Raw genomic sequence first — 17,046 nt, 5'->3', positions numbered from 1 at the left:
CTGATATTGTCCCGGGGCATAAGGAACAACATCACCCTGATAGTGATAGGCACCACCTCTACCTGCTTGACCATAATTACTCGGACCCTGGATTTGCCGAATTGGTGCAGGTGGCGGCATAAAGGTCTGCTGCGGCTTCTGCTGTTGACTCTGAGGACAATTCACCGCTCTGTGTCCCACCTGTCCACACGTGAAACAACTACCGCTAATCTGCCTGCACTCGCCGAAGTGTCGGTTATTACACCTACGGCAAAATGGAACTCGGCTTCGGCCACCATCACCTTGTCTCTGGCCTTGAGCACCTCCATAAAACCTACCTCCACGTCCCTGTCCAGAGGTACTGAAACCACCACTAGACGAACTTGAACTAATACCACCCCTCTTGAAGTTTTGAGTCTGGCGAGGCCCAAGCGACATTTGACCTTTCCCTTTGTCATCTTTCTTTTCATCACTGTCACTCGACATATTCTCTGAGTCCTCTATCCTCAATAGTATTTCATAGAAATCCTGGTAGGACTCACAGTGAGTAGTAGTCGCCATAGAACGCCATCTCTTCCTAGTGCCCAAGCGAAAACGACGAAGCATCTCCGCCGGATTACCAGCGACATCGGGATAGTAACGAGACAAATCAGTGAACTTACGATAATACTCGTTAGCCGTCATCTTTCGCTGTTTCAACTCGGTGAATTCCTGTTTCTTACGATCAATATACTCAGGGGGTACAAACCTCCTCTGAAACACATCCTTGAAAACATTCCAATCGGTCCCCTGAGCTGGAGTCAACCTACGAAGCTCCTGTTCCCACCAGGCTGCAGACTCCATCTCCAGAAACCATGAGGTTGTCTCGACCCACCTCTCCATAGGAAGGTTCCCCTGGTTATGCAACACACGAAAAGTCTTCTCTATGTGTTCCAACCACCGTTCTGCACCTTCGTGACCCTCATTACCTTTAAACTTATCCAACTTCAGATTATACATAGTCTCCAGAGGAGTCCTCTGGGGAGGCGCATCACTGTCTGAAGGGCTGTAGCAATAACTTCCCCCAACTGAGTAAGATCGGGGAAACTAGGCTCGTCAGAGCGACGTGGTTCCCGACGAGGCGGCATGATTCTGACAGAAGACACCAACTATTAGAATACTCACAAAGACACAGGACTGCCAAACCTAGGCTCTGATACCAAGCTGACACACCCCGACCGAGATCAGGGCGTGCTGGCCGTCACACGAAGGTGACGTAGCCATGTGCGCGTGCGGAAGCGATTAAGATAGTAATATAAAAGTACGAATAATTAAAACCTACTAGCATACAAAGTATTAGTGTATGTGAGACACAGATTCAAAGCAAGTCTACAGCAGTCAAAAAGGAAAATGCGACATATATACACCCGAAGGTGACCCTACAATGGAGAATGTCTGTCAGAAATGCCGGGACGCCCTCTGGGATAAACCACCAAACTTGCTAGACCACTAGAACCTGGAGGGGCGCAAAAACAAAAGCGTGAGTGGGCATAAACAAAGTTCTTTGAAAACTCTTTAGCAAAATACATTCTAACCCCTCGCCGTAAAACCTGTATACTTCCCAGAAAATGAACATATATACGTATGTATAGGTATGCCAATCATGCTCCACAATATGTCATTCATGCTCGAGAATATGCCACAACAGAATCTCATAATCAAATATAAATGCTCAAGCGTAATTCACATCAATAACATATAATCTAGCAGCCGGGAGTCACCTAACGTGACCTGTACGGCTGCATCTAGAGCTCCACTCTCAACTCAATAACTAAATCTGCACACGAGTCGGAACCACCTAACGTGGTCTGTACGACAGGCTGGGTGTAATATATATATGTATGCTCTAGTGCTACGATCACGTGAAGCTGGGCGATAAATCGCGGGTCACCTACAAGTCGGAACCACCTAATGTGGTCTGTACGACAGGCTTGCACCTAACTTGGATCCAAGGCGAGCATGCGGTGCTGGTGAACATACACGTGAAGGCTGTGCCCTGGCCTCGGGCGGGAGCACTAACACCAGGGGTGCAGATTATGAGCTCTCTAACATCTCAAACTACTACTGAAATACAAACAGGAATACCACTTACCTTGCACTTACCTGTGCGTCCACAGCACCAATACACATATATAAATGTATGCCGCTACTAATACATGCGATGATGCGTAAACGACATTCATATGATGCATGGTATAAAACAAATAACCTTTTCTATTTAATTTCTGGGAATATAAATGTATATAGGTATATACGGAAAACAAAAGCCCACTCACTGATAATTAGAAGGGTCGTAGCCCCCCTGCCTCGAGTGCGTACGCTCGTCTTCGGAATACGAATCACCTATACGCGAAAAAGCTACGAAAACGTTAATTTAAAAGCACATAACCAACTTCTCGTGATAACTTCTCATACATTGCTCAAATTGGACAATTGAATATACCAACGTGCTCTACACAACCTCAGGATCACACCCATATTTTTAAAATAATTTTTGGACCACGCACGCGCCCCCACGCGCCGTCCTAGGCACGGACCTACGCGCCCCCACGCGCGGCCACGTGCCATGCACACTGACGGCGTCAGCGTCAGGAATATTCCGTTAAACTGACGGAATATTCCGTTAACCTTAACTGACGCCGTCAACTGCCGTTAGGAATATTCCGTTAAACTTAACGGAATATTCCCCTTCCTTCTCCGGCGAGACTCCGGCGCCGGCGACGGCGCCGGAAAACAGGGAAATTTTCAAACTTAGTTTTCTCCTTCGTTTCTCAACCATTTTTCACGATCTTTATACCAAAATGAAGCTTAGGACTAGTAGAATCACGATAGGCTAGTTTTAAGGCCTAAAACTTAAGGAATTATACCTGCAACAACGATCCAAGTTCGGCCAACTTTGAACAGGACGATCCCGACGTCCAAACTCGTCCAACGAAACACTCCCAAGCTCCTGGGAACCTCACAAACACAACTACAAGCCTAGAAATTCCAAAAACACACTAGTTTAGGTTTGCATGAACAGTACATAATTCGGCCATGGTGATATCGACGTGAAAACAACTATATCCTTACCTGAAAATGGCATCACTGGACTCCTCTCAGCCTCACGAGCACGAGGGTGGTCTTGGTTTCTCGATTGGTGAAGATTTGAGTATGTTTGTGTGTATGTCCGTATGTAGAAGAAGAAGAAGAAGAGAGGAACTCGGGGAGAGAGAGACATAGAGAGACAGAGTGACAGAAAGTGAGGGAAAGAGGGAGAGAATCCCGGGAAAGTGATAGTGTGTGTGTGTGGGTGTGATCCAATACATTCCACACCACACCAACAACCAATAACGTGACAAAAACGATCTAGGGGTAAAATCGTAAATTCACATGTACGTTTTAATAATCCCGGGACGGGATGTTACAATTTTCCTCTCCAATACATTCAAAGTTCAAACAATTTTTCCCATCGCTTCTAATACAACAGTAGTCATTGTTCAATATTAATGCCACACATCACATGGGTAAGGTTTGATGGATGGATCCCATATGTATATTATGTCCATATATAAAATATCCACAGAAAAAAAAGTTTAATAGATGAAAAGAAATTGTGGCATGCAGCCATGCAGGCTTTAGTTACAAAATAAAAAATCAGATGGGGAGCTTTTTATAGTTTTCTCCCGATGGGAGAGGCAAAGAAAAAGCTGCAAAACGATGAGCATGGCTGTATGGGGACCGCTTTCTCTTTGACCGGAAAAAGAGTAAATAATAATGTATAATGCATGCACGAGGTTGAGACACACCATGTGAATTGGAGAGAAGAAGAAGAACAAAGTGCAGGTTAAACATTCGTCCTTGATTAGCAGGACCCCATCCATCCGTCGAAAAACTCCACAGAAAAAAACATATGAAAAGGAAAGTTAATGTAGCACCAAAATAACTATTAATGATGGAATCCAAAAATAATATTTAATCGTATATCAGGGAGTACTAGATATATGCAATGAGCACGCAGATTCATTCGACTGAAATTGCATGTGCTGGCACTAACCATTTTTCCATTTTTTTAGCTTTATATTCATTGTTGCCGACAGAGATTTTTTTTTTTTTTTTTTTTTTTTTTTTTTCCCTTGGTGACAATGGAGCATCAGCCTGAAAATAAATAAATAAATAAAAAGATTACATAAGGATATCACAAGGTCACGAGATCCTAGTTATATTTGTAACTAGCAATTGACGACAAGAAAACAGAGCTTTATTTGTTTTGTTTTTGTTATATTCCCTTTGTCATGAATCATGTATCTTGAATTAATATTGAATTAAATAGAGGTTATTGGAGTTTGCTCAATGGTGAGGATGAACTGTGTGGCGAATAGAAGTAGGTTAGGTTAAGAGTTGGAAACACTTCTAGATAATTAATAATTAAAGAAGTAGTGATTTGAAGAGAGATGATTATGCTATCAATGAGCATCTTCTAAGAGACCTATATTATCAAAAATTCGAACCTAGCTATGATTCGGTTAAAATTATATAAATGAACAAACTACACATATGGAGTAGGTTATGTAAAAGTTAAAACTGATGAAATTAAGAAATTATTTTCAATAGGTCTCTTTGGCTACATCAAAATATTCCCCTTCCTTTTTTCTAGACCTCATCGTTTTAACACTTTTTCCCGTTGCTAAATTAGAAAATAGTACATCAACATATAGTCATGGAGGGTTAAATGTCACTCTTGACTATGTTTTAGCTCTTAAAAATTCATATTTAAAAAAAAAATTATTATAGTGCAAAATTTTTTCATCTCCAGATATGCAAGGTTAAATCTTTCTATCTTGACTTGAGATGCAAATGTTAGGGCACACCAAGGGGCTTAAGGGCTTGATATATATAACATGTCCTTGGCTAAATTTGGCCCTAATTATTCTTTTAAGCAAATTCATTTTGGCCCTTGATAGGAGATGAATTTTGCACAAATCCAAGCTAAAAGTGGCCCATAGGCCTTAACACACTTTTCTCCTACTAAATTTAGAAAATACAAGTACTTGAATACTTGAATATAGCTAGGACCTTCTAATATATAGATTGTATTTCACTTACATGGCACAACATATACATCTGTCTTTAGGTTTGTTTGTCTTCTTAAAGAGATTTTTCAGTATACTAAGGACATGAGTTAGTGTACCACATATCAATGATACAAGTGAGGTAGAATTTATTTTTGGGTTCTTTAGATATAAGTCCATGCAACACTTATTTATTTGAAAAAAAATCCATCTCATTTTAAACATCCAAATAAAACCCAAAATTGAAGTAGATTGCCATGTAAAGAGAAAGAGTTAGTGTTTGATATATCTTTTTGCTAAAACCCAAATTTGAAGTAGACTGCCATGTTATTAAATGCATAGGAATCGTGACATTTAAATTTTTTTTCCAAACCCCCATAAGGTATTTGAAGACATTTAATTGAATGAAATAATGTAAAATAAATGTAGATAATAAAGGAGATACCCAAAGTAAGTGTTATTAGGGTAATTTGGACATCTAAAAATACAAATTTTCCCAAGCCAAACTTAATTATGGATATTGCTTAGTTGGAGCCTTGTCATTGGGTTTTTGTTAGAGAAACTTATCATGATGGGTTTTAGTTAAAGAAAATTGAATTTCAAGGGGTGTACTCATATTTTTAATTATTTAGATATAAGTTCATACAACACTTATTTATTTGACAAAAATCAATCTCATTTTAAATATTCAAATAAAATCTAAATTTGAAGTAGACTGCCACGTAAAGAGAAAGAGTTAGTATTTGTCTACTTATGATGATAGGCATTTGATATATCTTGTTGAGGGCAAATAGAAGGAGTTCGTGTCTTTCTTACGTGAGGACAAAGAACTTTTCTTTTGTAAATCTAATTGTAATTGCAAGTTTTATGATGGAGCAATTGTCAATAAAGTGGGCTAAAGAAACTATTAATTATAGGATGGAGTGTCATTATCCCAATTGTCCCACATTAGTCTTGAATATCCTTTATTTACACACCTTACTTCTACCATGATCCATCATAGAATTATATAATTTAAAGGTTATGTTAGCAAGATCAATTATTTAGATTAAATTTTGTAAATCATATGACGTGGTTATTGATGATTGAATTATTACTTAAATGTTGATTAACATGTTTATTTCTTATTGATGATACATTACATATTTTACAAATTTAATTTAAAAATTAATCTACCTAACATTACTCATAATTTAACACACCTTGCAGTTGTGATAATTAAGCATAAGCGACAAGTACTAAGAAGTAGATCCATCTTACTTTTCCTTAGTTGTTGAAAACAAAAGCCCAACTAATCCGAGCGGACGATGTTTCTTAATTGTTATAGTTAGTCGAGCTTCACTGTTATATCTGGTAAAGAAAAAGAGCTTCACTTATATATATATATATATATATATATATATATATATATATATATATTAATTGAGAGCAATGGTTGACAACTATTGTCACATCCTAGCCCGGGGCGGAACTACTTCCTAGCCTCGCTCCACCACCGTAGCACGATATTGTCCGCTTTGGGCTTACCATTCCCTCACGGTTTTGTTTTTGGGAACTCACGAGCAACTTCCCAGTGGGTCACCCATCATGGGATTGCTCTAGCCCCCTTCTCGCTTAACTTCGGAGTTCCTACGGAACCCGAAGCCAGTGAGCTCCCAAAAGGCCTCGTGCTAGGAAGAGATGAAAATATACATTTAAGGATCACTCCCCTGGGCGATGTGGGATGTCATAATCCACCCCCCTTAGGGGCCCGACGTCCTCGTCGGCACATACGCGACCAGGGATAGGCTCTGATACCAATTGTCACATCCCGGCCCGGGGCGGATCACTTCCCGGGCCCGCTCCCAAAAGGCCTCGTGCTAGGTAAGGATGAGAATATACATTTAAGGATCACTCCCCTGAGCGATGTGGGATGTCACAACTATAGGTATATCTATATATACATATATATATATATATATATCAATTAAATATTAATTGAGAGCAATGGTTGACAACTATATATATATATATATATATATACATACAACATAAAAAATTACTTTCACACTTTCGTTTTCTATCTTTACTTTTTTAATTTTTTTTATTTCTTAATTATTTTTTATTCATTAAAAAGCAGAGGAAGAAAAAGAGCTGCATAAATCAGTTCCAATATACGACACATATATGTACGTAGCAATATCTTCCTGCATGGCGTGCATGGCAGCATCTTATTAAAATCTTGACGTGTTAGGTTTAATGTTACTTTCCCATCAAATTAAAGGTCTAGGAGTGACATCTTTAACCAAATAATTCAACCTCTGCCGGTGCAAAAGCACATGCAAGTACTGATTAAAACATTAATGTGCATTAGGTAATGAGTTAATTAATAGGGTCATTAGTTTATGTCAAATATTAATTCACTCCTCCACCCAAAAAAATATTCATTCACTCGCATGCAGCCAATTTCAAATGTCCAAGAAAAACACAGCGCTTAATTAAAATAAAAATTGTACATCGATATTTTTACATTAAGGGAGGATGAGTTGGCAAAGTCACATAATGGACAGCCTAATTTGGTATCAAATTTGTCATCCACAAGATTCAAACCTAAGACCTCTTACTTTCAAGTGAAGATAAGTACCATCAGAACGTGGTACTGAGTAGCAATTAAAAAAATATTTAAAAATAAAAAAAATAACAGGAAGTTTTAACGAAATGTCCACAGTATTGTTTCCTTTAACAAAAAAACCATATTTTTACACTAAAAAGTCAATCCTGGTAGTATTCACTTTGCCTTTTATTTTGTCCTTATGATTAAAACTCAAAATTTTTAAACTTTTTTCATTAATTTTCCTAAAATAATACTGAATTCAACACCAGTCACTATTTCTAGCGATTTTACGAGAGACATATATTTGTCAAATTGTGTGTGGTTTTAACTTTAAAGCATCATCATATTTAATCTTCAAATCCCCGCAAGAAATAAAAAGTTAGATTGCATGATTATATTTTACAACTTATTCCACATGAAAAGTGTGTTAATGGGCTCTGAAATTCAACCGTTTTATAGAGTACATTCCAACTCATCCGATTTTTCCAATTTAGAGCGTGACTTAATTTTCATGCACCAAATTATATCATAACTTATACCCATTACAAGTGGAGCGACTAGAAAACCCCTTCAATTTTATTGGACCCTGTAGCTTAATAAGCCCAATTATTAGACGATATATAAGAATCGCTACTACAAATAGTACTACACCATGTCTCGGCCACAGTGTTGCTTTGTTTTGTGGTCTGCCAGATTATCGATTAGAAGGTTGAAGGCTTGTTGTGAACATAGACTTGCGGAGATGGAAATTGAAGAGCAGAATTCTAATGTCTGATTTTCCACGGCCGCTTCAGCGGAATCAGATCTACAGACTACAGACATGAGAGGAGAGGAGGACAAGTGGAACTTCACTTATGCTCGATAAATACAGTAAAACCTCTTTGTAGTGATATAATAATGGGAGTTTTAACAAAAAGCTCACGGTACTGTTCACTTTAACGAAAAACCATATTTTTACACTAAAAAATAAATCCTGATACTATTTACTTCACCCTTTATTTTGTTCTTATAATTAAAACTCAAAATTTTTAAACCATTTTCATTAATTTTCCTTATAATCTATATGTCGTCGGTACTAAAAAGTGCAAACCAAATATCAGAATAAACAAAAATATGTTAATTGTAGCTAGTTCTCCATAAAAAGTTAAGATCAAACAAAATCTTTTATAGTGTAGGTGTCATTTTTTTTTTCTTTCTAATTTTACATCATGTAAATCGACATACTCTGTTACTAACTCAAAACCTCAAGAGTAAATACACTTAACCACTTAAACTATAAGTACCTTGTAAACAAAAATTAATTGTTTTTATCTTCTTTTTTTTATATATATACCATCTTGGTAATCGACATGCTTCATTACTAACTCAAAACCTCAAGCGTATGAGCAAATGCATTTAACCACTTAAGCTATAAGCACCCTGTAAGCAAAAACTAATTGTTTTTATCTTTTTTTATGTACAAGTAATAGTTGGGAGCGGAAAATCGAACTTAAGACCACGAATGCAAGAGTGTTACAAGAGTTACGTTGAGTTTGGATTCATTGCACGGACATGGCAGGTTAAGTAACTAGCCCGACCCAAATACAACGGATATAAACTCATAAAACCAAAGGTCTAATACTCTCCTCATGTTACTGATCAGACGAGTTTTGAACTGAATCAATCAACTAGGTGAATTGAATACTTTGCCATGGTTTCTAGGATTATAGGACTTTCCTCCTCATTTATTTTTTTCTTTTATCAAAGTAACGATTTCTAAAGATAAACTCCTCTCCAACAATACAACAAAGACGTCTACATGACAGAAAAAGCGCCAAGCTCTATAAGGCAACAAAAGAAACGAGCCTAGAAGCGAAACATTATCGTAGACAAACGCCTAAACACGAGATATAAACTCACCCAAAAATATAGAAAAAGCTAGAATGCATATGAAGGATTACAATGGCCACGACAGTGCTTTCTGTCAATTTCATGTATTAAACAGTAAACAGACACAGCATATGAACAAATCCCCAAGTTCAGGCTACATGTGCTAGAAAGATTTAGAAACACGTTCAAAACATTTTGATCATCACCGTTCGAAATTTGCTCAAAAGGACGTATCAATCTCTCGGTGATGATATAGCACCCCATCTTTCGATTTGGATCTGTTGAGTTTATAAGATCAGAAGATAAAGGATGTCAGGTGGGAGAGGAAACATCACAGAAATTTCTCAATATTTGGCACCTTCTTGTTTCCCTTTCTTACAAGCTTCAAAGAAGTAATGAAAAGGCCTCTATTCCATTAAGGTTGAGTCGAAATTTAAATCACCACAATTATTTTGTCTTTGCTTTAGGCTAGCAAGCAAGCTGTGTGTAATCCGTTGAACTTGAAACGGGTTAAAAAAAATTTGCATGGTGTATAATTTAAGTACTTATCTTTTCCTGTACTAACTAGCTCTTGGTATAAAGTTATTTCTCTTCCTAATAGTGGAAGATATCCCAAATTCGAATTTTCTTTTTCATTCTGAAGGAAAAAGAGAGGGGTCATCTGCTATGACTAGGGGTGGTTCGGTATGGGATCCCAAATCCCAAACAAAAAAAATTTCGGGACAGGAATTTGAAGACCAATCCTGAACTAAAATTTTGGTATTCCCAAATTTTGGGATTCCTAAAATGTTTTCTTCATTTCGGGAAGGGATTGGATTTTGAGTTTTGGGTTGAAATTTGAGATTTTTGGATTGGGGCTAAAATTCGAGCTTTTGGTCTAAAATTCTTTATATCAATTGAAATTTAGGCTCTTTACCTCTTACCAATTTGAAATTTCGTTCCATTTGAAATACCAATTCATTCATACAAAGTCAAATTGACGTTCCAAAGTTTCAAACTACTTAATTTCAATTCTTCTGTTTCTAATATAGTCTACTATCAAACTACTTAAATTCAACATTCAACATGCACGCCACAAAATAAATATCCTATATATTTTCAGTTCGGTTCGGGATTCCTGAATAATTGAATATGTAATCCCGATTCCCATACCAAAAAGTTTGGGATCGGTTCAGTATGAATCCCGAAAATTTCAGTATTATCGGTTTGGGAAATTTTCGGTATAGGATCGGGATTTTTTTGGTTTGGGATTTTTGAGAAAAATTTCCAGCCTTAACTGTGACATGGTCGATGTGGCATTCACAGATATTACACCCCTCCCACTATATGAAGGTGTACGGTAGCTAAGAGGAAGACTAGGTTTAACTTGCCTGATACAACTTGTGAGAATCTGCTAGGAAAGTTCCTCGCAAGAGTGAAGATGATGTGCAAAAATTTCTAATTGAACCTGAAAGACGCTCCAAAGTGTGGCTTTATAAAAGGCAGTCCCTTCTAGTCTTGTGATGCAGGGCACACGAAAAATCAAAGAGAGACTAACTAATTGCAAGTGAGAGTTATCGTAAGGGTGTGAAATGGAGATTGAGGAAGTAAGCAACTGCGAGGCACTGCCTTTGCTCTCTTTAAATCATGTGTCCTTGTTGTGCAGATCAGTGTGGACTTCTATGAGGTTCTATGAAGAAGTGTTGGGGTTTGTTCTCATCAAACGCCCCTCTTCTTTCAACTTCAATGGAGCTTGGTTAGCTTTCTCTCTGTTATCATGCTTTTTAGAGTGCGAAATAATAAATTCGATAAACATAATGCCTATAGTATAGACTGGTTTTTCATATGCAGCAAAGTTGAATATGATGGTTGTATTCTGTAAACAAATACATGTGTATCCACGGCCTTGTGTAAAAGAAAATAACAAGTTAATCTGTCTGACCTTGTGTAGGTTGTATAGTTATGGCATTGGGATACACTTGATTGAAAGTCCAGCAATGGAAGACTATGAATTGCGACCGATCAATCCCAAGGACAACCACATCTCCTTCCAGGTAAGAGCTGTACTGCTACTTATAGAACCTGTAATATTAATTGTGCTCAAATATAACAAATATTCTTCGGTGATAAACATGCAGTGCACTGATGTTGGACTTGTTAAGAGGAGGCTGCAAGATATGGGGATGAGGTATGTGACAGCCGTGGTGGAGGACGATGGGGTCAAGGTAGACCAGGTGTTCTTCCATGACCCAGATGGGTATATGATCGAGCTCTGCAACTGTGAGAACATCCCAATCATTCCAATCTCTGCTTGTTCCTTCAAGCCCAGAGGTAGCAGTTTCAAGAAGGCACCGACTAGTTGTGGATTCATGGAGACTCTGATGATGGAAAGCTTGAGCCTGGACATGATGAACTTCTCATTTTGAGTTTCGAAAAGAGTGAAATGTTTCACTACTTTTTGTTTAAAGAAAAATGTTACAAGCATACTACAGTGTCTATATATCTATCCTGTCTTGGTCTGAAGATAAGCTGTATTGGTTTTCTGCTATGTTTAATAAAGAATTGTGAAGAAGATTGGGTTGTACTGTGTGTATGAATATACTTAATCTCTTGAAGCCAATATATGGCATGTGATTAAGCTCATATTAATGAAAAAAGAAGCTCCCAATACAGTTCTAGTTATTTTGCCCCCATAGAGTTGGATACATATCTTACGGAAGTTTATCTTTCTTCACTACTTATAATTTGAGGTTAAATGAGGCACATAAATTGAATGCATACAGGAAGGTTCGAAGATTCATATATTTCTTTAGGTTTGACCAGAAACGTCTCTACAAATGAGGCACATAAATCAAATGCTTTTTTTTTTCTGTAGTATGATCAACATTCAGCAAGAATCACAGACCTTGAAGAGGTGGGAGAAGAGACGAGAGTGAACTGTCTTGGTTTGATCAGTGGAGTCGAGATGCTTGTGATTGATGCTTTTACTCCTATTCTCATTCATCAAATATTCATCACCTTCGGATGTGGATGCATACATGGCCTATTTATATCGAAGAAACATTATGGTTACGGTGAGGCTGAAACCAAGTTTCTCATGTCAGTAGCTAAGAACAAGAGATATTATACAGATGTCCATCTATATCAGGAAGGAAACCTTTGTCCATCATTTCTTCTTTTACAACTTCATAAGTAGTTCGATTTGGGATCAAACCTTTCTCCAACATCTCATTAAGAAGTTTATTTGCAACTTCAAGTTTGCCCTTCATGCAATATCCCTTGATCAACACGTTGAATGTTACAATATTTGCCCGCTTCCCTTCTTTCTCCATCTGTGCCCTCACATTCAAAGCTGCCTTCATGTTTCCTTCCCTGCAATACCCATCCATCAAGGTATTGTATGTCACATGGCTAGGACTCAAACCCTTTTTGAACATCTCATTCAGTAACCTTTCTGCCTTTCTGGACTCCCCTCCTTTGCACAATCCATCTATTAATATATTATACGTTATGGGATCAGCTTTCAAGCCCCTACTCTCCATTTCATCAAAGAACTTCCTGGCTGTTCCCACGTTTCCTTGCCTACAGAAACCAGAAATTTGGCAGTTAAATGTCGAAGTGTTGGGGGAAACTCCTCTCTCTGACATTGAATTAAACAACACATATGCTTCCTCCATCCTCTCATCCTTACAGTAAGCATCGATTAGCATATTATAGGTTATAACATTAGGCGCCATACCTTGGTTCCTAGTATCATCAAACAACTCTCTAGCTTCCTTCATCCTCTTCTTCTTGCAGAACCCATTTATGAGTGCATTGTAGGTAACTATATTTGGCTTCAAACCAAATCCAAGCATTTCATCCCGCAAACCACAAGCCTCGTCCAGCTTCCCATTACAACATAACCCATTAATAAGTGAATTATATGTAACCACATTGGGTTTCAAACCCTGCTTCATTTCCTCGAAAACCTTGAGTGCAGATGCTACATTTTCATCTTTACAGAACCCATCAATCAAAATATTAAAAGTAATCTCATTCGGGCGAATATTATTAGCCACCATCTCCTTCAAAATGGCATCGGCTTTGTGCATCTTCCCCAAACCACCCATTTTGCAATACCCGTCAATAAGAGAATTATAAGTAACCACATTCGGAGGGATCCCCCAAGCCTTCATGTCGTTAGTAATATCCCTTGCCTTGTTCAATTTCCCAACTTTACACAACCCATTAATCACAATATTGAAAGTGAACAAATCAGCCTCTATCCTCCTCCTAATAATCTCTTTGTAAACATACTCAACACAACCAATTTCTTTTTCCTTCACCAAACCACTCAACAAAGGGTTACAAGCCAATTTCGACAACTTAAACCCGTAATCACCGGCTCTCTGAAACGCCTCGAAACCCAACCGGGTCCTCATATTTTTCACATATGCCAACACCAACATATCAACTATAACACAATTTGCACAAAACTGACTCCCACCCATTGCAAGCAAGTGAAAAATCGAAGAAACCGAATGCTTTTCATGGCTTCTAACAAATCTATCCAAGAAAGCTCTGATATCCGAGTACTCTTTCGCATTTGCTAGGGAGTGCAAGAGCCTACAAGTAAGTTCAAGAGGGTGTGTAAATTTGGGATCCTTCTGGGACCAAGTGAAGTACCTGAGTATTATCTTTGAGTCAGCTCCCGAGTCGAACAGTTGGCGGGCAACTGTCACAAAGCTAGAGTCTTTGAGATGGGTTTTGAACTCCGACCAGTGTTGCTTTTCTATGAGCTCTGAAATTAATGGGAGGTTGACTGGCGGCGATGTTGGAGTTGTGGAGGTGGAAGTTGAGGAGCAGAGTCTGGTGCAGGTTCGGCCAGCATGGAGGCATGCGAAGGAGGAGGAGGAGGAGGAGAGGAGCTTCAGCATTTCTTTGTGGCGGGAAAATTAAAATTGGAGGGAAAAAAAGGGGAAATTAAATTAGGGTTTGAGTTTGTTCGTAGCCATGGCGGTTCTTCTCTGTGTAAGCTCCAACGGCCATTTTTGTGGAGTTTCTGGAGGATTAGTTCAACGGCTGAAGCGTTTTTATGTATAATGAGTGCCGGGCCTTAAACGGGCCGGTCTGGGCCTAGGAATGAAAGCCCATTTCACTTGTTTTTAGTGTTTGAGAAGTCCATCGTAATTTTACTTATCATTTTACTTATCATTTTATTTCAATTTCTTACATCCGTTAGAAAATTCGTTAAGTAAACCATTAAGTGATGATGCGACAAATATAGGATCCACATTTGTGCTGACGTGGCTTCTAAATTTGTGCCACATGACAAAAATATATATATATTATGCATTTACAATATAATAATTTACCCTATTTAAAATTAAAAATAAATGAAAAAACCCTAAAACCTATCTTCTCCCTCTCCTCCACTCTCTTCAGCTCCCCTCCCATCCAAAAAACCCACCCGCAACCCAACCCCACCCCCCCCCCCCCCAAAAAAAAAACACAGATTTGTAATCAACCAAAAAATGTGTGTGTGTGTGTGTGTTATAAGGCAGATTACCCAAAAAACCTCCTATTTCCGGTGACCTCCTCCATCTTTTTCTCTTCCTCCTTCTCTCATTCTAATCTCGAATTGGGTCTGATCCCACAAAATGCGCCCAACAACGACATAGGAAAGGGATTTTGGTATTTGATAATCGAATGAGTGCTGTTCTTCCTGGGTTTTTTGGTTGATTACAAATAATCTGGGTTTTTTGGGGTTTTGGGTGGGGTGGGGTTGGGTGGGGGGGGGGGGGGGGGGGGGGGGTGGGGGGTGGTGTGTTGGTGTTGCTAGGGAGGGGTGGGATGGGGGGTTTTGGGTTGTGGGTGGGTTTTTTGAATGGGAGGGGGGGTGAAGAGAGTGGAGGTAAGGGAGAAGGTGGGTCGGGGAATATGGGTTTCAGTTATTTATTTATTTATTTTATATTTATAAAAAAGAAAAAAAAAAAGAGGGTAAATTATTATATTTTAAATGCATAAATGTTTTTTTGTTTTTTTTTTTTTGCCACAGACCCACATGGCACAAATTTGGCAGCCACATCAGCACAAATGTGGATCTCATATTTGCCATGTCATCACTTAACGGATCTTCTAACGGATGTATGAAATTGAAATAAAATGATAAGTAAATGTATGAAATTGAAATGTTTTAAAGATGTTGTAAGAATTTGCAATTGATTCCAAACTTGAGAAGGTAAAATGTAATTTACCCCTTTTTTTTTTTTTGTGCTTTTGTTTTTTTGTTCTTTTGTCAATATCTTAAACAAATTTGGTTGAGGAATGGGGAACGACGAAAATTATTAAGGAGGCCTCAATTAAATTTGATATTGTAACGAGTTTTTGTCATTTAAACAAGAAAACAAAGCTATGATTGTTACCCTTCAAATTTGATACATGAACACACACACACTATATAACGCATAATTTTAACAAAATTAACGTTAGTGGTGGATCTACACCAGGACAAATGAATGTTGTTACCCGGGTCGGTCTAGAGATTTTTTAGGCCCAAAGCAATGCTAAAAAATGTGTCCTCACTTTATATAAGAAAATTATTTGTTTTCACATGTAAGACATCGATAAAATTATACTTAGAAACTTACTTCAAACTTAATAATTTAGAAACACGGAAAAACAAATTTTTTTTGTATCGTGAGAAGGAAACAAAAAAATTCCAGGTTTACAAGTAGATAGATATGAGTTTTGCTTTCCATCTGAATTTTAAAGTGTTTTTGTATAAAACCGTGATGTGTTTTTTCTTATTTATTAACCTTGTCAATATGGGATTAAAAAAATAATGATGTTTTTGAGTCTTTAATTGATATGTATAAGTAATAAATGGGTACTAAATTAAACTTTTTGATGACACGTTATATGATTTGCAAATTTTGTCTAAAAATTTGGTCAACGCATTACTCTTTGTTGAAGATTAAACTTGAATTGAAACAAATGTTTAAAAATAACAACCCACTTAGCTACTAGCTACTAATTAAAAATAAATTAACAACCAAATAAAAATTCGTAAAAATTGAAAAGAATAAACATGCACTTAGCATTTCAAACTTAAGACCTCTCGTTAATTTTAAACAACAAAATGTCAAAAACCATTGATTCTAATTAAACTTCTTGATTATTTAGCTAAATTTTATATATTTATACTCTTATGAAAATAAATTTGTAAAAATTGAAAGGTAAATAAGCACACATAGTGTTTTGAACCCAAGACCTCCTCATTAATTTCAAATAACAAAATCACTAGTTCTAGTTAAATTTCTTTGTTATGGAATCAAATTTTATAAATTTACTAAACGGTCTTAGTTTTAATTCTTTTTTTGCAGACATAATCTTTATAAAGTGATTCATAATATGAACAGTTCTAATCATAAATACAAAATTCTGTAATTCAAACACGAAGAATTTTAAATAAAATTTTGTACTCATCCTTGAATAATCGATCATTATTTTTTTTTAAATAAAACAGATAAATGGAGAGGACACAAAGATTGC

At 37.4% G+C, this 17,046-nt stretch overlaps 2 protein-coding genes across 2 annotated transcripts; one reads left to right on the top strand and one right to left on the bottom strand.

The window, feature by feature from the left end:
- The first annotated feature begins 11,019 nt into the window (after positions 1 to 11,019).
- LOC137748238 (glyoxylase I 4-like) lies at positions 11,020 to 12,200 on the top strand. Its single transcript, XM_068488356.2, has 3 exons — positions 11,020 to 11,266; positions 11,462 to 11,564; positions 11,649 to 12,200. Exons 1-3 carry the CDS (start codon positions 11,103 to 11,105, stop codon positions 11,934 to 11,936), a joined length of 555 nt encoding a protein of 184 aa, XP_068344457.1. The 5' UTR covers positions 11,020 to 11,102; the 3' UTR covers positions 11,937 to 12,200.
- LOC137748237 (Pentatricopeptide repeat (PPR-like) superfamily protein) lies at positions 11,348 to 14,560 on the bottom strand. The gene is made up of 2 exons (XM_068488355.2): positions 12,416 to 14,560; positions 11,348 to 11,909 (listed from the first exon to the last, which is right to left on the bottom strand). The coding sequence occupies exon 1, from the start codon at positions 14,427 to 14,429 to the stop codon at positions 12,618 to 12,620; it is 1,812 nt and encodes a 603-aa protein (XP_068344456.2). The 5' UTR covers positions 14,430 to 14,560; the 3' UTR covers positions 11,348 to 11,909; positions 12,416 to 12,617.
- Between the last annotated feature and the right edge of the window lie 2,486 nt (positions 14,561 to 17,046).

Source organism: Pyrus communis, chromosome 2 (assembly GCF_041283825.1).
Source record: "Pyrus communis isolate YQ-2024b chromosome 2, ASM4128382v1, whole genome shotgun sequence".
In the NCBI taxonomy this organism is placed as follows: Eukaryota; Viridiplantae; Streptophyta; class Magnoliopsida; order Rosales; family Rosaceae; genus Pyrus; species Pyrus communis.
The sequence above is the reverse complement of the archived record's forward strand: the minus strand, read 5'-3'. Positions and strand labels throughout refer to the sequence as shown.

Coding starts and splice junctions, on each gene's coding strand:
- LOC137748238 (XM_068488356.2), top strand. CDS start 11,103: ATGGAGATTGAGGAAGTAAGCAACTGCGAGGCACTGCCTTTGCTCTCT. Junction 11,267..11,461: donor TTCAACTTCAATGGAGCTTG/GTTAGCTTTCTC, acceptor GACCTTGTGTAG/GTTGTATAGTTATGGCATTG. Junction 11,565..11,648: donor ACAACCACATCTCCTTCCAG/GTAAGAGCTGTA, acceptor ATAAACATGCAG/TGCACTGATGTTGGACTTGT.
- LOC137748237 (XM_068488355.2), bottom strand. CDS start 14,429: ATGCTGAAGCTCCTCTCCTCCTCCTCCTCCTCCTTCGCATGCCTCCAT.